Genomic DNA, 22,956 nt, shown 5'->3' with positions numbered 1-22,956 from the left:
GGTTCGGATAACCCTGGTACCAGCACGCTGTAGTTGACACAGAGTAAGCCATTGGTGTTGGTATGATAGCGCACGTTGTAGAGTGGCACGCCGAACCCATACATTTGACACAGGAAGTGCACAGCATTGCACGTCCGCGAGAAGTGCTGTGGGCGGGGGTCGTGGGAGGCCGCCCCCACTGACTGGAAGCGCGTGGATGTGAGAAGAGCCTGGCGGACAGGTGTAGGACCCGGAGAGGCGAAGGCGCCCACTTCTTCACACTCGTCATGTCTGCGCTTGGAGCTGCCAGAGAACCAGTGGGCAGTGATGAAGATTACTCATATAAACCTTACTCATATAAACACCACCTGGATTGGCTTTGACATATTCAGGTGGATTTGGGCATGTCATCCAAAGCACACAGAAGCAATAATCTGTTAATACACCATAATTCTATAATCCCAACCCATCAATAAGAACCCTTAATGGCAATTGAATAGAGAAGGCAGCATACCGTACTGAGTCTGCATTGTCTAGGGTGTTGGAAATTCAGGTTACTGGCCATCATAAATATATTCCAGGTTTACAGTTAATGAGAGGGAGATGGTACTCTCTCTCCATCCATCACTACACCTACGAGACAGTCTGTAAGGAGGCCACACTCTAAGTGATGTGAAGGCGTTTACTCCAGACCTTTTTGTGTATTAAATGGGTTTGTTCTAGACCTTTGCTAGCTCTCTAGTGCAGGATCTAATAACGTAATGACAAACAGCTGGCTGAGAAACAAGCAGCCATGGGGCCAGTTACTCATGGTCCCGTTAAATAAGAGGATTCAGAACAAACTGAGCAGTTATTACTGTATAGTTCATCCATTATTGATGTTAATTTCTCAAATTAAAGATGTGGTTTTGCAGCTTAATCTCAATGGAATTTTTTAAATTTAAAATGCTCTGAGTTAGACTACAGAGTCAGTACAGCATATGTGTGTGTGTGTACACATGTGCATGTGTGTGTGTGCGCGCGAGTGTGTGCGTGTGAGCACGAGTGTGTGTGCGTGAGTGTTTGTGCGTGCGTGCGTGTCTAATTGCGCACAAACGTTTCTTGTGCAATGTGAAAAAACAAAGAGCTAGATAGAAAAAGAGAGGGAGATTGATCAAACAAGGAGGGAGGACCTAGCTAAGCTAGGACTGAGGGGAATGACTTCAGGGCAGAGGTGGGTAGATGAATGGCTAAGATGATGGACTGTTGGATGGACTGATGGTGTTCAGTGTAGACCCAAAACAGGGCCTTAAAATCCAGCCTTAGGGGAAACCCACTTAAAGACAGACAAGTGAAGGTTGTAGGTCACATACCTACAATGTGCTTCCCTCACTGTCTATCCATCGGTACGTTACTGATACATACCTGTAGATGGATAAACAGATACATACATAACAATACATACCTATAGAGCGATAGATACATACAAACATACATGCACACAGAAAGACATAAAGAAGAATTTTAGGTCTACCTTTGATATCGAAGAAATCAAGAATTGTCCTAACTATCACACACACAGGCACTAGGTTAGCTAGCTAACTATTTGACGAAACTGAGTACACAAACGCTATGGTAAAAACCTGTGTAAAAAGACCAAAACCTGAAGTAAATTGTTAACTGGAGATGGTAAATGTCATTAATGCATTATGAGCAAAAGATAAACTCGTATGTCAAATGAGCCAGTATGAAGCAGAACTAGCTAGCTAGGTTTACTCTTTAGCTTGCTAGCTAGCTGGTTTCTGTGGCTCGTTTAATGGGGGCGAGTCTGCACGCTAATTAGCTGCTATCACGGCGAGCGTATTATAGCAAAGAAACTAATGTTGGACTATAGGCACAGTCTATATTGTGAGAGACACATTACCCCCAGATATTCAGATATGCTCAAAATGCCCCCCATATAGCGAGGTAATAAATAAAAATATTGCACACACTAGTTGTGTCAGCTGCTGTTGGTGAGACATTTTATGTTATAACACCCACCACTGCTGTCTATTGTCGCACTTAATTTCAGACAATATTACTTTTTTTCTGTGTAAAGTCCCCTTTACTGTCTTGCTGGAAGCTTAATTCTGGACATGAGTGTACCAGTGCAGTGGTGACTTCTCTGGGTCAGGATAGTCAGGGTCAACAGGGGTGTGTGAATGCCAAGGTTTTAGCCTTTTGAATTTTCCTGTGCCCATAATTACAATAATTTTCTAATAATTAATCTGTTTTTTTTTTGTTTTTTTTTTTGTGGTAGAGACATGTTAGGCAAGACAGTACAGGTTGTACCCTTACTGCTTTGCTCAGAGCAAACTGGCTTTCAAAACACATGTATTTCATTTTTTTAGTTCTAACATGTTGGCTTTACCTGAAGTTCTTCTAACGACACTTCAGTGTGGCAGATTCTCTTCTGACTGGTTATCACTGGGCTACTACACTGAAGTATTCTCATATGCTATCAGTAAATATGCCACTTACTTCTGTGTCACTCCACATGTAAACATGGTTCTCTTTACAGAAAATAGTTTAGTGGTGCAATAGCTTATCCTCTTTCCTATCAACTTCTATATCACTTCAACTAAGTCAATCAAATCAAAATCAAAATTTATTTGTATAGCGCTTTTTACAACAGTTGTCACAAAGCAGCTTTACAAATGTCCAAGTCCAAGCCTCCAGTGAGCAAGACAAGGGCAACAGTGGCAAGGAAAAACTCCCTAGAACATGAGGAAGAAACCTTGAGAGGAACCAAGACTCAAAGGGGGGCCCATGCTTCTCTGGCCAACAATGGTCACCACAATAATGACAATTTTAAGAGGAAAAAAAAGCAATTAATATCTAGTCTAACTTTCTAGAGGTCCTAATCTTGTCCCTAAGTACACAGAAAAAAAACAAACAAACTCAGCAGGATTACAAGTATATTTACATTTACAGCATTTAGCAGACGCGCTCATCCAGAACGACTTACAAAAGTGCTTTGTCATTTACTCATAGAATATATCCAAGTTCAGTATAGTAGGTTAGAATTAAACATACCAATGAACTAGAATACTGTGGAATACAGGGATAAATGCTGATACCTAGAAGTGCAAAATACATAAGGTCTATCTTAAACAACGATAAGTGATATAAACAATAAGTGCTAGAGTTTGTATATTTACCCCTAACTATGCATTTCCTTCTAGCACTAAGTGTTTTCTGCAACTTTACTGTTAATGAAAGTGACTTTAATCCATTGTTTAGGCTACATACTCATCAGTTCCTGGTTCTCACAAAATATGCCTTTAATTGTATTGGAAGCTACATGGTCAGTGTAGTATGACTAAGATGTTAAGTCTAATTTCCTCCCTAGATTGGGGAATTATCACGAAGGAAGTGCTTGGGAGGTCTAATGATTTCCAGGGTTACGTTCTCAGGAATGTTAGCTCCTGGTAGGGTCTCCCATGGCAACCAGGTCTGGGGTGGAGACTAGACAAACACAAGCCATTAACACCCTTATGATCAAAAGTATGAGAAGTATAAGAGGATCAGCCCAAAGAGACAATGTGGGGGGCTGTGCAGTGCCTGGGCAGTGAAACAGATTATCTCTTAAAGGTTAAATCCCTTAAAGGTCTTAATCCTGCTCATCCCACATGCTGATGTGTGAGTGAAACAGTGCATAGGTGTAGAGACCTGGACTTGGCGAGATGCAGGCCTATCCTTGCAGTCTGGTGCTATTCTGTTACTAGAGGACCTGAACACGCTTCTCCAACAGTATATTCTTCTGGGCCTGATGACAACGCACACACACATGAACACGCACACACTCGGGCACACAAACAGACATACAGATACTGTTTAATTTCTTCACATCTGTAGATACACTAGCATAAGTTGATATATACGTTTATGAGTTTGATTATGAGCTGATTTCAACTTGACACGTACAGAGTATATAATATACATAGAGAGTGCATAGTTTTACCAGATTGAGTGCTACAGATTCTTGTAATGAAAGGTGACAAACCCAGCCATATGAAGAAAACAAGTACAGGGTTAATCCCTTAAAGGTTTAAAGAAGTCTCCCTTAAAGGTCTTAGTCCTGCTCATACCACATGCTGATGTGTGAGTGAAACAGTGCAGAGGTGTAGAGACCTGGACTTGGCGACATGCAGGTCTTTCCTTGCAATTAATGCTGCATTCTGCTGCAGGAGAACCAGAACATGCTACTCCACACACACACAGACACACACACACACACACACACACACACACACACAGATGCGCACATACAGGTGCACAAATATACACAGATACACATTCTGTTTAATTTCTTCACATCTGCAGACTAGAGTAAGCTGAGGGTATAGTGTTAAACCAGGTACTACATAAACAGTATATAGTATATATACACAGAGGGTATAGTGTTAAACCAGGTACTACATACAAAGTATATAGTATATATACAGAGTATATAATTTTACCAGATGATCATGCTGATCTTTGATCTCCTGGTTCTTCATCTCCAGCGCCACTTTCAGGCTCATAATGTCCTCCTCTATAGGCTGGTATAACACACACATATGCATAAGCACACGCGTACGCACGCACACACCCACACACACGCGCGCACACACACGTGCGCACACACACGCGCACACAAACACACGCATACATACACACACGCACACACACGCGCACACACACAGGCACACACGAATCATCACTACAGCCAGTACAATGGAAAGGTGGGAATGTGTACTGAATGTGTACTGCCGCTATAAGTGAAAGATGGAGGTACTGGTGTATGTGTACTGACACTATAAGGGATCTCTACCTGCAGTGACAGTCTGAGCTTCTCAAGTTCTTCCTCCAGAGATTTCTTCTCCTGTTCACAGGCCATTTTCATATCTGCCAGAGCAAGTATCATTACTGCTGGATATATATAGAACACAGATTTTATATACTACATAATTACTACTGGATATATAAAATATACTATATATAGTACTATACATATATTAGTATCACTTTTATTGGAGCCTAAAGGCTAACATTCATTATTAGTTATGTTAGTATTATTGCATTTCCATAGTACTTACTCTTGATGGACCTGTTATGCTCCTCCTCCTCCTGCTGTTTCTGCAGGAGCTCTGTCTCCTCCTGCTGCTCGTGTTTCAGCATCTCCTGAAGAACCTGGAGCTCCTTCTGCTTCTGCAACCTCAGCTCCTTCAGCTGCTCCAACAAACTGTTCTCCAACTCCTCCTTCTCACACCGCAAACACTCCAATCGGGCCACAGGCCACACTACTGACACAGAACCACACACACACACACACACACACACAGAGACAAACAGAAAGAAAGACAGACATATGAAATTAGAAAGCGATATAGGGTAGAAATAGATTGATGTTATTCAGGGACCTCATTTATAAAACTTTGTGGATTCCAAAGTGAAAGTGTGTGTATTCTGCACAAATAACAGGAAATGGCATATATTCCCCCAAAAATTTGATTTCTAAAGACTCAAGTATGAATTATTGGGAGATAGAGGCGACAATGCAACGCTAAAGACAAAAAAGGAATTTTAACCGCAGTTATGAGTGGAAGCACCAGCAACCGCAGGTGTGAGTGGCATTATATTTACATTTACCTTCCACATCCTTTGTGTCTGTATATTCGTCCTCGATGCGTCCAGTACACCATCTCCAGAAACGTCTCATTTTTTCTCTGTCCTCTTCAGTGTCTTTCCACAGACTGATCTGTAAAGGTGTTCATGGGATTCCCCTCACATGTGACATCAGGCCACAGGACATATGGGGTTCTAAAGTTCCAAGAGTGTAGATGAGTTGTTTTTCTTTGAATTTCCTAATTTCATTGCTGCCATAGCAACAACTGGCAATGCAAACAGATGTGTCATTAATGCAGTGACTCTACCTCAACATGGATTGATTAACCATGTACGGCTCACCGGAGACTGTGATACATATAACATCCCAAAGTGTACTTCATTCTGAGCAAAATCTAACTAGCTTCATTACTGCTGAATTATGAGGGGCCATTTAGGGACAAATCAGGGAAACACGACTTGTACATACATATGAAACATTTTCACATAAATAACCTACTACTTACATTTGTGTATAATAATTTAAACTTGCATATACACGCACTTGCCCACTCAATCCCTGGTGCGTAAACATAGAGTTGCACTATGCTTATGTTGGTATGGGGTGTCTGTTTGTATATAACAATTTTCTGGGTGCCTGGAAGTCATTTCATTGTAACTTCAAGGCAAATATTTAACATGTGTACAGTGCGTATAATAGACAGAGGAAGACTGTTGAACTATCAATATTACGACAGTTATTGACATTTGTGTAATAAGTAGTGCTTCTCTTAATGACAAATGTAACTGTTTTCCCATATAGAATTGTGTGCTTTATATTGTTTGGAAGAACTTTTTCTTCTCATTTAGAAATATGTTCACTAAGTGCTCAGATTGTCTTATTATTTATTATGCTCAGTCTCAGCATTTTTGGCAGATTTCACCACGTTATTACGAACGTGGATACGTTATCTTATAATTATAAGCAGTGTGAGATGTGAAGCTAAGCGAATCACATGTGCAGAATTTCTAACAATAGCCTGTTTTGTATAGCCTGGCTAACTGACCAATCAGTGAAATTAAATGTGGCTGCTGAGCTTGTTGCAGCTGGGTCAATTTAATTTGATTTAATTGTGTTTAATTTTAAACTCAGCTGCGTGCCATGAGACACAAGTTAATCTGAGCATTTTTTTTTTGTTCTAGCTGCAAGCTAACGCCGATTTAACCTAGCCATGTTTTACAGTTATCTTGAAATAATTGAGGTGCATCGCTAGAGGGTGCTGTTCACTTTTTTCTATTTTCTTTGTGTATTATTGATCAGGAAAAAAACTTTAAAATAGATGAGGTGGACGTTTTCTAAGTATGATATGGAATTTGAGTATATGAGTGAATGTTACTATGTAAATGTGTAAGAATTTGGGGATAAGATTATTATGAGATTATTTATAATCAAACGACTACATTATACAACCACATCTTCCTTTTATTTACATATTATACAGATATTTTATTTACAGAGCAGCTCCTCATTGGTTTAGCTCAGAAGCTTCTTTTTGATGTCCTCTTTCTCCAGGTACTCCTGCAGAATTTGTAGATAAAATTATTATGAGATTATTTATAATCAAACGACTACACTATACAACCACATCTTCCTTTTATTTACATATTATACAGATATTTACAGATATTTATATTTTACGTACAGAGCAGCTCCTCATTGTTTGGCTCAGAAGCTTCTTTTCAATGTCCTCTTTCTCCAGGTACTCCTGCAGTTTAGGCATCTCATCTGCCAACCGCCTGAGGGCAGAAGAGACGTGGTGTGAAGTTTAGCCTGCTCTTAAAGGCTACAGTAATAGTACATCTATGAGGCTAAAAGCAATTATTATATGAAACCTTATAGAGGTCATTTGGAATGATCTCTTTCGATCAACCCTAATGTAACCCTTACAAACTTTCATGAACTCATTTGAATAACACTACCATAGCCCTTAAGAACTTTCCTAATTTTTTTTAGGATGTTCTGAACAGATTATCTCTTAAAGGTTAAATCCCTCAAAGGTCTTAGTCCTGCTCATCCCACATGCTGATGTGTGAGTGAAAAAGTGCAGAGGTGTAGAGACCTGGACTTGGAGGCATGCAGGTCTTTCCTGGCAATTAGTGCTGCATTCTGCTGCAGGAGAACCAGAACATGCTTCCACATCCAGTATAATTTACTCGTTATTCTTTTCATGAGCCTATACACACACACACACACACACACACACACACACACACACACACACACACACACAATATATATATATATATATATATATATATATATATATATATATATATATATATATATATATAAAAACATATTTATATTTTTCATATTGGCTTTTACTTTGTTTAAAAAAGGAGGGAAGATAGGTTAAAAAATAAAATATTGTGCAGTGACCATAACTCTATTAACATGCTCACTCAGAGTTAACACAGATCACCACACGGGAGTGATGTCCGCGTTGAAATACCTTTAAATATAATTTTCTTGAATATCAGTTGTCCTTCACTCTGGCAATGGTCATTTTCATGTGTCTTACTTGTCCGTTTTATGCTTATTCATATCCCCCAAAAGTCTGTTTAGACAAGCGGTACGTTTAAGCTCTTTCGTGGTGCTCTGTGGTATCTTTACGCATCGCATGTCTTGTCTTAAACTGGTTGTTTTTCCACAGCTTTATCGTGGACGTTGAGCCAAAGCCATCATTTAGGGCCAGCCGACGTTTATCTGTCTAAAACGGTATCTGGAGAGAGAGTCTAGCTAACTGGAAGATGTCCACGCTTGAAGAAAAATCATGGACAACAAGAAGATGGAAACAGACGGCGGAAAAGAAATCATATCTGCTTATATACACGCAGTGTCCCCGATAAAAAAAAAATGTCAACGTGAAACAACAAGTAGTTAAATGCAATAATTCAGATGGGCAGAGATGAACACCACCACTGGAGAAACATGAGGGTCGCGGCTGACAGAAACTACACCAGTTAAATTAATAAAAACAACAAAAGTATTAAGTAAGTAACGATGACAAATCACTGTTAGAAATGTAACTGTTCGGGCAACCAATGGAGCGCAATGAGTTTCCTAGTTGTACCTGGTTTTGTGATCGCTAATGGCGAACGTTTGCTGCTAGCTAGCTATTTCTATTAGCTCGCTAGTTAGCTCTATATTAGCTAGCAAACGTCAATCTATACCATCAAACCTGTACGTTTAAGCAACACCACATAAGTAGCCATCTATATCACTCTAAATGGCACCTTTCCAAAGAATGAAACAAAGTAGCTAATTAATCTTCGCTATCTTGTTAATAGCGACATAATTGTATGGAAATGCAGAGTTTCAGTAGCTAGTTGGCGCTATAGCTTGCTAGCTACGAAGCCGCCGTCTTAGGATGTCAAACCCAGACTTGCTAGTGGGATGCTTTTTCCAGCATGACGGAGCACCATGTCACAAGGCCAAAATGATGATAACCAAGTGGCTCGGTGAACAAAACATTGACATTTTTGGTCCATGGTCAGGAAACTCCCCAGATCTCAATCCCATTGAGAACCTGTGGTCTCTCCTCAAAAGATGGTAGAAAAAGAAAAACTGATCAACTCCAAGCACTGATTAGGCAAGATTGGGTTGCCATCAGTTAAGACTTTGCCCAGAAGCTGATATCCAGCATGCCAAGGTGAATTGCAGAAGGGTCAACATTGTAAATATTAAGTCTGCTTAAACTGGATGTATTTGTCAATAAAAAGTAAAAAAATATTATGAAATTACTTCACTATGCCATATAAACATCTGACAAAAGGATCTAAAAACTTGTAAAACCCAAAATTTGTCAATCTCAAAACCTTTGGCCACAATTGTACACACACACACACACACACACACACACACACACACACGCTTAGCGTATGTTTGTATAATGCACAATAACGGACCTCAATCACACACGCTACAGTTTTTACCAGTGAAGGATATGCAAAATGTCTGCTATTGTCAAGACTGCAGAATTTACCAACCATAACAGGATCTGCAGTTCCCAGATGTGAAGTAATGGATGTAACTTCATCCCCAAAGTAACACTTCCAGATGAATCTTTCTCCTCTTTTCTGCATTTGTAGGTGGGTGGGTTTGATAGTGCTGATCACTTGCAGAGTGTAGAGGCCTGTGACCCCATGACCAACATGTGGAGAGACATCCCCATGGTGCTAAACCCACAAAGCAACTATGGCATGGAGGTGGCAACACATTCTCTCACCAACACACACTCACTCACAGAGGCGGTGATGATGATGATTGCGGCAGTATTTTGTGAAGTAATACAGTCTCACAAAAAGGACTATGCAGGTGTCTGCACAATAAAGGAAGACTACAGTCTTCCCCGTTTCACCAAAGACAGTGGTTACACTGTCACACTTAAAATACACTACAGTTAACACTTTTAATAGAGGTTTAATTGAGGACAAACCTGGAGAGACCTGTAGCTCATCTGAGTGCAGGTAGTGTTGGATTCTCTCTTGGTTGGGTTTGATTAGCTTGACTAATGATTTAAATGAACTGAAAAGCAACTTAAAAAGTCTTTACGTTTTTTATATACCAGCTGTTCTTAGTGACACATACTCAGATCACATTTGTGGTCTGAAATTTCTGTAAGTTTTGTTATTTTGATCATTAGTCATTTTCATAAAAAACATGCTCTAAAACACAATATTTTTATCTGGATTTTGGCAGAAATGTTGCTAGTAGTTTATAGAATAAAACACATCTGCTCAGCCTGGTCAAACATATACCCATCAATTGTAAAATTAGAGAAACTGATAATTTTGTAGTGGTCTTATTTTTTTTCCCAGAGGTGTGTGTGTGTGTGTGCGCGTGATGTGCGTGCGTGTGCGTGCATGTGCGTGCGTGTGTGTGTGTGTGTGTGCGTGCGTGTGTGTGTGCGTGTGTGCGTGTGTGTGTGTGTGTGTGTGTGTGTGTGTGTGTGTGTGTGTGTGTGTGTGTGTGTGTGTGTGTGTGTGTGGTTCTGTGTCAGTAGTGGGGCCTGTGGCCCGATTGGAGTGTTTGCGGCGTGAGAAGCAGGAGTTGGAGAACAGTTTGTTGGAGCAGCTGAAGGATTTGAGGTTGCAGAAGCAGAAGGAGCTCCAGGTACTTCAGAAGATGCTGAAACACGAGCAGCAGGAGGAGACAGAGCTCCTGCAGAAACAGCAGGAGGAGGAGGAGGAGCATAACAGGTCCATCAAGAGTAAGTACTATGGAGATGCAATAATACTAACATAACTAATAATGAATGTTAGCCTTTAGGCTCCAATAAAAGTGATACTAATATATGTATAGTACTATATATAGTATATTTTATATATCCAGTAGTAATTATGCAGTATATACAATCTGTGTTCTATATATATCCAGCAGTAATGATACTTGCTCTGGCAGATATGAAAATGGCCTGTGAACAGGAGACGAAATCTCTGGAGGAAGAACTTGAGAAGCTCAGACTGTCACTGCAGGTAGAGATCCCTTATAGTGTCAGTACACATCCACCAGTACCTCCACCTTTCACTTATAGCAGCAGTACACATTCAGTACACATTCCCACCTTTCCATTGTACTGGCTGTAGTGATGATGCATGTGTGCGCGTGCGTGTGTGCGCGTGCGTGTGCGCGTGTGCGTGTGCGCGTGTGTGTGGAGTAGCATGTTCTGGTTCTCCTGCATCAGAATGCAGCACTAATTGTGAGGAAAGACCTGCATGTCGCCAAGTCCAGGTCTCTACACCTCTGCACTGTTTCACTCACACATCAGCATGTGGTATGAGCAGGACTAAGACATTTAAGGGAGACTCCTTTAAACCTTTAAGGGATTAACCCAGTACTTGTTTTCATCATTTCGTTGGGTTTGTTACCTTTCATCACAAGAATCTGTAGCACTCAATCTGGTAAAACTATGCGCACTCTATGTATATTATGTACTCTGTACGTGTCAAGTTGAAATCAGCTCATAATCATACTCATAAACGTATATATCAACTTATGCTAGTGTATCTACAGATGTGAAGAAATTAAATAGTATCTGTATGTCTGTATTTGTGCCCGTGTGTGTGCGTGTGCATGTGTGTGTGTGCGTTGTCATCAGGCCCAGAAGAACATACTGTTGGAGAAGGATGTTCAGGTTCTCTAGCAACAGAATAGCACCAGACTGCGAGGATAGGCCTGCATCTCGCCAAGTCCAGGTCTCTACACCTATGCACTGTTTCACTCACACATCAGCATGTGGGATGAGCAGGACTAAGACCTTTAAGGGATTTAACCTTTAAGAGATAATCTGTTCAGAACATCCTAAAAAATTTTAGGAAAGTTCTTAAGGGCTATGGTAGTGTTATTCAAATGAGTTCATGAAAGTTTTTAAGGGTTACATTAGGGTTGATTGAAAGAGATCATTCCAAATGACCTCTATAAGGCTTCATATAATAAGCGCTTTTAACCTCACAGATGTACTATATCTGTAGCCTTTAACAGCAGGCTAAGCTTCACACCACGTCGGTTGGCAGATGAGATGCCTAAACTGCAGAGGTACCTGGAGAAAGAGGACATTGAAAAGAAGCTTCTGAGCCAAACCAATGAGGAGCTGCTCTGTAAGTAAAATATAAATATCTGTAAATATCTGTATAATATGTAAATAAAAGGAAGATGTGATTGTATAGTGTAGCCGTTTGATTATAAATAATCTCATAATAATCTTATGTACAAATTCTGCAGGATTACCTGGAGAAAGAGGACATCAAAAAGAAGCTTCTGAGCTGAACCAATGAGGAGCTGCTCTATAAATAAAATATCTGGTAGTAGTATTATTTAAAGTGTCAAATGTGATGAAGTGTGCCCAGGTTCAAAACTACTTTATTGGGCATGACTGTGTGACCTCTTGAGCCCGGAAGTCTGGAGCATTGGTTATTTAAAGGGTCAAATGTGATGAAGTGTGCCCAGGCCCAGAGCTGCTTTGTTTGGCATGATTGGGTGACCTCTTGGGCCTGGAACTCTGTTTCTAGTTTCATTTATAGGGTCAAACTGCATGGTGTGCACAGGCCCAGAGCTACTTTGCTGGGCATGTCACACACACGGGGAGTTCCATGCACAATGCCTTTACAGATCAGTCTTTGGAAGGGCACTGAAGAGGACAGATCGAAAAATGAGGCGTTTCTAGAGCTGGTGTGCTGGAGGCATAGAGAATGAGAATGTAGATACAAAGGAGGTGGGATCCAGGAGAGAACTAATAAAGCAAACCAATAGCAGAAAGCAGAAGTGGCATCTAAAGAAAACGAAGATAGATTGGAAAAAACCTCCTACAGTTGGTATGGATGTTTGATTTTTTTTTTTCTGCTTTTTGGCCTTGCCTTTCTAAATGGATGAATTTAAACCACATGTATAAAAAAACATAGTAAACTAAATCATCTTTGCAATAAGGGACAAAAACTGACTTATTGAAAATGCTTTTATCCATATATATATATATATATATATATATATATATATATATATATATATATATAATTATTCTTATATATGATATGATGTGACATAATATTATATGAAAATGAAATTAAACACAATGAGGGATCCTCAAAATAGTTTTAATGACTTTAAAAAATTTATTTAATTGCGAAATAATCAAGTGATTAAAGTAAATAAAAGTTATCAGTCTTAAACGAATACGTACCACGCAGTCTTTAAAAAACTAAAACTCGCTGTTTAAAAACTATTTTGTCCCAGGCCTGCTGATCCAGAATACACACTGATCCACAACCTATCACAACCAAGGGGACTGTTAGAAACTGGTTTAAAGTGACCAGTCCTTCAGGTTTGATCTCCTCCAAGTTACCCTCTACCTGCCAGAACCCAAAATGAAGCAGTGGCCGGACTCTTTGGAAATGCAGCAGTGGCCTGGAGCTCGAGAGGGGCAGGTGTAAAGGGTTTAGTATGAGGAGGGGTGCTTAAGTCTGGGCCCAAAAGGTTCGGCTGGTGCGCCAGGTTTGTGGAGGTGTGCATACCTGGAGGGTAAACGAGACAGGGTGTGGCGTGGCCAGGTGAGGGTGCAGTTTGGTGGGAATGAGTGATGGGCGTATGGTGCCCTAGAGGTGTGGTTGTTCCAGGAGGGGCAAGGTGGTATAGTGTGGCTGGATGAGGGGGTGCTTCGCTGGTCATGTGCTTGTGAGTTATAGGCCTGGAGGTCTGGTGCTTTGAATGACAGAAAGGGTCTGATTTGTGCCCAGGTTTAAAAGTACTTTGCTGGGCAGGACTGTGTGACCTCTTGGGCCTGGAAGTCCGGTGCTTTGAATCATTTAAAGGGTCAAATGGCCTGAGGAGTGCCCAGGTTTAAAGCAACTCTGCTGGGCATGACTGTATGACCTCTTGGGCCTGGAAGTCTGCTGCTTTGAATGATTTAAAGCGTCAAATGGTCTGAAGTTTGCTCAAGTTTAAAGCCACTTTGCTGGGCATGTGGTTGTGATTTAGAGGCCTGGTGCTTTGAATGACAGAAAGGGTCAAATGGTCTGAAATGTGCCCAGGCATAGAGTTTCTTTGCTGAGCATGATTGTGTGACCTCTTGAGCCTAGAAGTCTGGTTGTAGTATTATTTAAAGGGTCAAACTGCATGAAATGTGCCCAGGTTTAAAGCTACTTTGCTGGGCATGCTTGCGTGTCCTCTTGGGCCTGGAAGTCTGGTTTTTCAATTTATTAAGGTGTGAAATGGCCTGAAGTGTACCTAAGCCTAGAGCTTCTTTGATGGGCATGACTTTGTGACCTCTTGGGCCGGGAAGTCTGCTGCTATTAATTTATTAACAATCACAAAACCAGAGACAACTAGGAAACACCTTTCGCTCCATTCGTTGCCCACACGGTTACATTTCAAACAATGATTTGTCATCGATTCTTACTTAATGCTTGTGTTGTTTTCCTTCATCTAACTGGTATAGAGTTGTTGGATTTTTTGGGGAGGCACTGCGTGTATATAAGCAGATATATGTATATGTGTATGATGTGTATGTGTATATGTATACTATGTATATGTATGTGATTCCTTTTATGTATATGTACATGTATATGATTCCTTTTATGTATATGTACATGTGTGTGTATATATATATATATATATATATATGATTTCTTTTCCGCCGTCTGTTTCCAACTTCTTGTTGTCCATGATTTTTCTTCAAGAGAGTGGACATCTTCCAGTTAGCTAGACTCTCTTTCCAGATACCGTTTTGGACAGATAATTGTCGGCTGGGCCTAAATGATGGCTTTGGCTCAACGTCCATGATAAAGCATCAAACTATTGGCTCTGGAAAAACAACCAGTTTAAGACAAGACATGGGGTGCGTAAAGATACCACAGAGCACCACGAAAGAGCTTAAAGTTACCGCTTGTCTAAACAGACTTTTGGGGGATATGAATAAGCATAAAATGGACAAGTAAGACACATGAAAATGACCATTGCCAGACTGAAGGACAACTGATATTCAAGTAAATTATATTTAAAGGTTTTTCAATGCAGACAGTGCATAATGTCTCCAGTCTTGGACAATAAAGCATTCATGTGAGTATTACTGAAAAACACTAACCATAAGAGAAAAAAGCATATTTTTTCAAGTGTTGCGTCCTGTGTTCGTTTGGTGTGTGTGTGTGTGTGTGTGTGTGTGTGCGTGTGTGTGTGTGTGTATATCCATCAGACAAGCTACATTCCTCCTGCATCCTTCCACTGTTGACAGCATTTGACCTCACTCTCAACCACTCTCCTCCGACTCACAAAGCGGCCAATGTTCTGGACCTGATCTTCACCCGTACCACCACAACATCGGACATCAGTCACTCCCCTCCACCTCTCGGACCATCACTTTCTATCCTTCTCTTTCTCCCTTCCTTCTCTTTCCATCCAGATGCTCTTATCCAGAGCAACTTACAAATGCGCTCATGGCAGTGGTAGCTCACTGGTTAAGGTACTTGATATTTGTTAGAGTCTGGGTTCAAACCCTGCCACTGTTGGGCCCCTGAGCAAGGCCCTTAATTCTCAATTGCTCAAGTTGTACTCAGTCATAATTGTAAGTTGCTTTGGATAAAAGTGTCAGGTAAATGTGCTTTCATTTCCTCATAGAATACATCCTAGCCAGTACAGTAGGTTGGACCAAGATACCAATGAGCTCAAATAATGTACAGGGGTCAATGCTGATGCCTAGAAGTACAAAATACAAAATGTCTATCTTAAGCTCTAGTCCTTATTGTTTGTTAGACAACACCAGTGTAAAACAATACCCTACAATAAGTACCAATTTGGTCAGTATAGGAGCAGGGTCAGCTCCTGTTCTTAAAACCCACTCAATATTGTATCTCTGTTTTTAATCCTTTTCTCTGCCCAGGACACTAGTGGCTCTTCAGGCTCTGGCAAAATATAGCACTGCAACCTACAGTACAACAGACACCATTGCGGTGACTGTGACGTCGCCGCACGGCTTGAAGACCCAGTTCATGGTGTACCGGAACAAAAGACTACTGTACCAGCAGATCCAGCTGCAGGAAGTGACTGGGGTTTACAATGTCAGGGCATCAGGCCAAGGCTTTGTGTTTGTGCAGGTTAGTCTGGTGCCACTTCCTGTGCTGATCATGGGGCACCTTGGTGTGGATATGCTTGAAGACCATTTTGAATAGTTTCTTGGGTGTGTAAATGACTCTAGGGATCCTGTATGCTACTAATATTTCTCTTCCAGTTCACCCAGCACTACAACATCCCTCCTCCCAATGACTTCTCCTCCTTCAGTATCTCATTCAACACAACATCAAACTGCAGTGCCCCAAACCTGTCTGTGGGGGTCACTGTGACTGTCAGCTCAGCTCTACTAGAGAACAAGAGGAAAGAATGGCTTTGCCCATGTAACCCTTTGACTTTGCTTTAATTTGTCTTTCGGGTATAATGATAACAGGACTGAGACGGACATGGTGGTCATTGAGGTCAAGCTGCTGTCTGGGTTCAGTCTGGTTGAGGGGTCACTGATACCAGTATCTGGCTCTATAGCGGTAACTTTGACCTCACTGAAAATACCCATCATGCATTAGCTGGTTTGCTTATAAATAATCTGTCTACAGGAGAATGCCACTGTAAAGCATGTGGATCAAAAGGAGAGAAACGTCATCATGTACTTGAACGGGGTAAGAACAGGCTTTCACTAGTTCAACAGTTTCAGATCAACTTGCTTGCAAGATGAACAGTATGTTGTATGTTGGGACAAACATTAACAATGGTCTACGTGATTTTGTATGGTGACGCAGCTGTCTCCCTTCCCCGAGCTGAAGAAGGGAGAGACCTACACTCTGGTTATCCAGCAGGATATAGTGGTGCAGAACCTGAAGCCAGCTGAAGATCTACGACTACTACCAGCCCAGTAAGAACCAGTCCCATTATCCTCAGATTCCATAATGGAAGATGAGGGTTGGGACAGATGTTACATGAGTCATTTTTGGAAGTAGAAATGACCAACCTTATTTCACGTCACTCTTCAATATGTAATTAAGGAACAAGATCATATGAACTGAATTATAATTACACTAAATGTGCTATAATGTCCTCCTGTGTAGCATGAATAAGAACCTGTTTTCCTTTATTCTCTCCTGTAGGTGATGTGGCCTTTACAGAATACACGTCTCCATGTAACAAACTGTAGACTACGTGACCTGCTGCCTGCACTAATGTTGGCCACGTTGTACTGCATTGTACCATGAGAATCTGTCCTTTTACCTGAAGTGTAAATCAGATCTAATGCTACTGGGTGACTGTTCTGTAATTACTCGGTTATTTAGTTGTATTGAAATGAAATTCTCTTGTGCAGTGTACAAATGCCTTGTCTCTTTTCTTTCTCTACTCTTCACTCTTCACCAGTGTTCCCTCATCTGATGCTGTATTGCCACTCAGCTTAATTTTAAAACTTGCCATGCAGAGCAAGGCCATAATCATAAACTGAACAGGTCACAGGGAATTCACTCCCTCATAAGAGAATTGAGGGGCAAAGTATACTAATGCTCAGAAATCTATGCATTTGTATGAAGACGAGTCCAGATATTGTGACCAAGGTTTAGGAAGTGATGTACAAGTACATTTGGGTGTGCATCAAGGACCTCTTCTCACTTTAACCTCTCCACTTCTCTCCAGCCCCCTCTCTTCTCATTCTGTCTACTAATCTCCTTCCCAGTTGTCTCTGCTCTCCCACCGTCTCCCCCCTCCTCTGGTGCTTCTCTCGTTTCTTTTTAGTTATGTATTTGTTTGAATGACCACACCTCCACATGCTGGGGAGTACTTTACTATTCTTAATGATGTGTGGAGATTTTATTAATTTTTTAAAGTCCATTATCATCTAAGGCATCTCTTAAATTGTCACTTGTCCCTGTCCTGTTTAGTGGCTTCATACCCTCCTTTTTACTCTCAATGAACCAGATTGGACAGGAAAAATATATTTTAGTCAACAAGTGACAGCCTCTCGGTGCATCTATGAAGCCTATATGAGTGTGTACAGCAGGATGAGACGAGTGTAATGGCATTATGGGCTCTATCTCTCTCCTTCACCTACCGGTATCCTCATACACTCTCCTTCGAATGAAAGCATGACCATGAAAAACAGCAGTAAACAATGAGGAATGGATTATTGGTGATTTATCTGATTGGTAGTTGTCAGGAAAGACTGAGGACTCTCTTCAACATTTGTATCTGACTAGTATTCATTTTCTCACGGTGAAATTTTTTTTTTTTCTGAAAATATGTTATTGCTACTCTTCCTCTTGTGCATGCCTTGCTGTCAATGAAAGCTGACTAATGAGAATCTTTCACTTTTTAAAAGTAACACCAATAAAGCCATTTATCATAAACAGGTACAGCTACACAGGATATTATATGAGCATACAATACATTAAAACTGCTACTCTACATGTTCACATGCATCACTACAATGACTGACGCATTAGACTTCATGTGGGATTTCTAATATATATAACTAAATATCAAAGCATTGTTAGTTGGATATGACGGTGAGCGTTGTTGGATTCTGCATGGACCACCACAAACCCAGAACTGTACAGTACATCCCTCCCCCACCAGATCTCTATCAGGTCCTGTAAAATATACAGAACACTTCTACATGTTTATCTCTGTTTAAAGTGAAGAGACACGTCCATGCAGTGTCTCTGTTTAAGCATGTCCATCTGACATTAATAAGATCAATGTAATACATTTTCATGGAAAGGAAAAATAAAATTCTATCTGAAAAGGATGTTAGGACGTTTTGAGAAACAACCTTCATGTTGTTATAATTTTGATCATAATTCTGTGTCTGAAAGATAATTTTGTATTCCTCACAACTCCAGCCTACATCTAACCTTCATCAAGACTAGATGTATGAAAGGAATAACAATGGCTCCAAAATATTTCTAAACAAAAATAAAGTGAAACATGGATATTTGATGGATTCAAATGCTCAACAAATAAACAGCCAAACTCAATTCCACCCATGTGAGAAGGAAACAAACAAACCAGAAGTGAACATTAAGGCCTGTACAATTAATGCAGCCTCTGGTACTACCGCAATATTACTGTTATGCTTAATATCAGCCCATTATCATTTCTAGCTCTTGGTACTCACTCGTAGGTTCCTTTAATTGGTTAGATAATGGCTGAAAAGAGTTTGAACAGGTGATTCTTATGAGCTAACTTTAATGAGAGGCTTAAAAGGAATGCAGACAAACTGGGATCTTGTGTCTGTCTGTGCTTCTCCCAGGGGGAAGGGTTGGTGTATGAAACTGGGTATTGGGGTTTCCCATGTCTAGCAGTACAATGTGGTGGAGCAGAAGGTAGTCATATCCTGTGCTTATGTTATGGCGTTACCTTGTATGTGTTTAAGAGAGTTGATTTTCATGTTTAAATGCCTTTTTGTCTTGTAGGTTCTGGTTACTCCTCCCTGTCATATTTCAGCTGAGGGATGCAGAGGGGCTTGGTGGTGAGAAACTGTTCAGATCAAACCACAAATGGTGATGCTTTGTGTCTATTCAGGAATTTAAGCAATCTCTGCTCTGTTCATCCCCTTCAAGTGTGGAACAAATCTGCACCACATTGGTATGGTGTAGCAACATCAGCTTCTGTGGCTCAGCCCCAAGAAGTTGGCTACCTACCTTATCTGACCAAGATGGAGGGCTCTCCTTCCAGTGTTGCATCTAAGCAAAGTAGCTCTGTGTTCCCTCAGCAAGGCCTGGAACCCAGTCAGACTGCGGGAGGATGTTTAAGGAGTGGTTCCAGAAGTCAAATGGATTCAAGTGCACAGACTGCAAGTGGCTCTGCTGGGTATTACCAGTCTGTGTTCCAAGGTGGCCAGCAATTCCCTGGACTTGTAGCCAAAGCTCAACTGCAGGATTCTTCTGGTAATGGTGAAATTCAGTTTCAGGGGCAGAGTGCTAATCGTGTCTTTGGCACCCCCCAGACTTCTAGTGGTCTGTTTCAACAAGGTGTCTGGCATCAGGGGTCTGCTGGCAGCTTGGACTCTATATCCAGTGCTCAAGGTTCCCCAATTCAGTATACTGGTTCAACAATGCACGCTGTGTCTGTTCAATCTGCTCCTACCCATCAGGGAGACTACAGGGCTCCATCCTCAGGCCACCCAACATACCATCCTTCAAAGAAGGTCCAACCTTCTCGTGTTCCTTCCCCTCAATCTCAAAGCTACACACAGCTGAAATCCAGACTCTTAGCTAGCCAAAGTGCCAGTGGGAGTTCTGGTGTAACCTCTACTAGCCGACAGCCCGTCAAGGATACTGAACAACATGGCAGCTCTCGCGGGGCTGTTCCTTTTCGGTTTGCAAATGGATGGCAGACATGGAGAGGGCAGACTAGCCAGTTGCAGATGCAGGGCTCCAGTGCTGGTTCTTCTATTGCCTCTACAAGCCAACAGTCTGCCAGTGATGCTCCACAAAAAAGCAGCTACTATGGGCCTTTGCCAGCCCAGGGTGCAGGTACAGGGCAGACCACTGGCTGGCAGTCTGCAATGCAACCTGCCCAGTTCCAAATGCAGGGCTCCTGTGTGGATTCTGGCTTGACCTCTACTAGCCAACAGCCTGTCAAGAATGCAGCGCAACATGGCAGCTGTCGTGGGTCTGGTCCTTCTCAGACTGCAAGTAGATGGCTGACATCGAGCAAACCATTTGCATCACAGACGCGGGGCTCCAGTGTGAGTTCAAATGTCTTTACTAGCCAACAGTCTGCCAGTGATGCTCCACAAAAAAGCAGCTACTATGGGCCTCTGCCAGTCCAGGGTGCAGGCACAGGGCAGAACACTGGCTGGCAGTCTGCACAGCAAGCTGGTCAGTCTCAAATGCAGAGGTTGAGCTCCACCCACCAGCAGTCAGCTGGTGATGTGCAAAAAAGCAGCAGTTATTATGCACCTGTGCTTACCCACAGTGTAGGAACCCAGCCCTCTAGTTATGATCATGCTTCAATACAGACTGGACCTGTGCTGGGTACAGGTATGTGGCAGTCCACTAGCCAACAGTCTGCACTACAGACTGCCCAGTCCCAAATGCAGGGCTCCAGTGCTGGTTCTGGTGTGACATCTAGTAGCCAACAGTCTGTCAGTAATGCTCCACAAAAAAGCAGCTCCTCTAGGTTCCTCCATTCTCAGGTTGGGAGTACATGGCAGACAGGAAGCCACCAGTCTGCCCAGGCCCAGTTGCAGGGTTCCGGTACAAGTGCTGCGATGACCTCCCCCAGCCAGCGATCCAATGATGCTGCTCAAAGCAGCAGCTCATGTAGGGCCTCCCCTTCACAGGTTGGGAGCATGGGCCAAACTTGGAGCCACCAGACTGCATTGCACACTGACCAGTCCCAGAAGGGGGTCCCAAATCCTCCCCAAACTGCCTCCCGCACAGTAACCTTCAACCAATACAACCCAGCAAGTCAGACCCCATCCAGCATGAATGGGTTGTCCAAAGGGCATCTTGGCAGCTACTCTAGTGGGTGGGGACAGAATGCTGTGATGCAGGCAGGTGGAAGACAGCCAGTATTTGCTGTAGATTTTAATGTGGGCCAACAGTCTTCTGACGTGCAGTTACCCTACACTGGTTCCCCATCAAGTGTGTCCAGTGGTTCTAGCAGCTACAGCTTCACTCAGGACTTGCCTAGTCACTCCAACTACCACCACAGTAAACCCCAACTGCCTCCTACTCAGTTCAGTGGGATGGTCAAGCACTAGGCTCAGGCTAATGCTGTTCAACAAAATGATGCTGAAACTATTCTTGGTTCTTCTTAATCCTGCTTTCTTAAATAAAATGTGTTGGCAACACTGCTGTCTGCTTGGTTTCTGTTGGTTAAACAATGCTGTGTGAAATTTGAAGGGGACACTAGACAAACAGGGGACTCTGTAGTGAGGTGGCTCTTTGGTTTGTTTGTTTTTTTTGGCCCCCTTTTTCTTGTATGCCACAATTACACTAGTTAGAATGAGGATGTCCAAACTGCTTGAGGTCTAAAGCTGTGTGGGTTTAGTGCATGTTCAGCAGAATTCACTCTGACTGTTTACAGTTCACATTTTCACATGGACCTTCATAAGACTGTATTTGAAATGGGACCTGTGAAGTACACTGACAACTGTGTGGAAGTCCTCATTCTGAATTGAGGGTTGTTTAAAACTGGCTCATGTTTACCTAAATGGTGTTCACTTTAAGGTGTATGGGAAGTGTTTTCGTTTAGTTGGTTGGTTCCTCTGTAGTGATTCTATTGAGGCTGAAGGAGCAATGCAGTTTTAGTTGAACTTGGTTTAACACATAAATCACTTATGTAAAAATTGTGTGAGGTGCTGAGACACCACCCAGTCATTTTTAGAAGAGGGTGATTTTGAAAGAAGGTGAACATCCTCTTAAAGAACACTACAAAGTCTTCCTTTCTTGAGAAACTTTTTTTTTCTTTTCTAAAAACATTTGTTGAAGGAAGAGGTTGGGGGCACAAACTTAAATCATTAATCAAATAGATAAGTCAGATTTTTTAAAAAACACAAATGCTTTATGAAACCTGGTTAAAGAGCTGGCTGAGGCTGTGTTCAATATGAAGTGCAGGATCTACAGTCCCTGTTTTCTCCTTGTCTTTATTGTTGATCTGTGTGAATGATGTTTCCACTTGTTTCTTGTAACCTGGTTCATGGTCCCTGTAACTTCTCTTTCCTAAGAAAGCAAAACAGGTTGAGCCTTATACTGAAATGAGGATGTAAACGCGTATGTACAATATATATTTATTTCAAGATGGCACCAGTGAAGTCGGCTGCCGTCACGACTGCTCCA

General features: G+C 41.7%; 1 protein-coding gene across 1 annotated transcript; it reads left to right on the top strand.

Annotated features, from left to right (window-relative positions):
• Positions 1 to 19,420: 19,420 nt before the first annotated feature.
• On the top strand, positions 19,421 to 21,958 carry LOC145655713 (uncharacterized). The gene is made up of 3 exons (XM_081709198.1): positions 19,421 to 19,491; positions 19,582 to 19,637; positions 19,729 to 21,958. The coding sequence occupies exons 1-3, from the start codon at positions 19,460 to 19,462 to the stop codon at positions 21,876 to 21,878; spliced, it is 2,238 nt and encodes a 745-aa protein (XP_081565324.1). The 5' UTR covers positions 19,421 to 19,459; the 3' UTR covers positions 21,879 to 21,958.
• The last annotated feature ends 998 nt before the right edge of the window (positions 21,959 to 22,956 follow it).

The sequence above is a fragment of the Electrophorus electricus genome, unplaced genomic scaffold (assembly GCF_041902795.1).
Source record: "Electrophorus electricus isolate QZ-2024a unplaced genomic scaffold, ASM4190279v1 Scaffold32, whole genome shotgun sequence".
Classification (NCBI taxonomy): domain Eukaryota; kingdom Metazoa; phylum Chordata; class Actinopteri; order Gymnotiformes; family Gymnotidae; genus Electrophorus; species Electrophorus electricus.
This window is presented reverse-complemented; position numbering and strand designations above follow the sequence as displayed.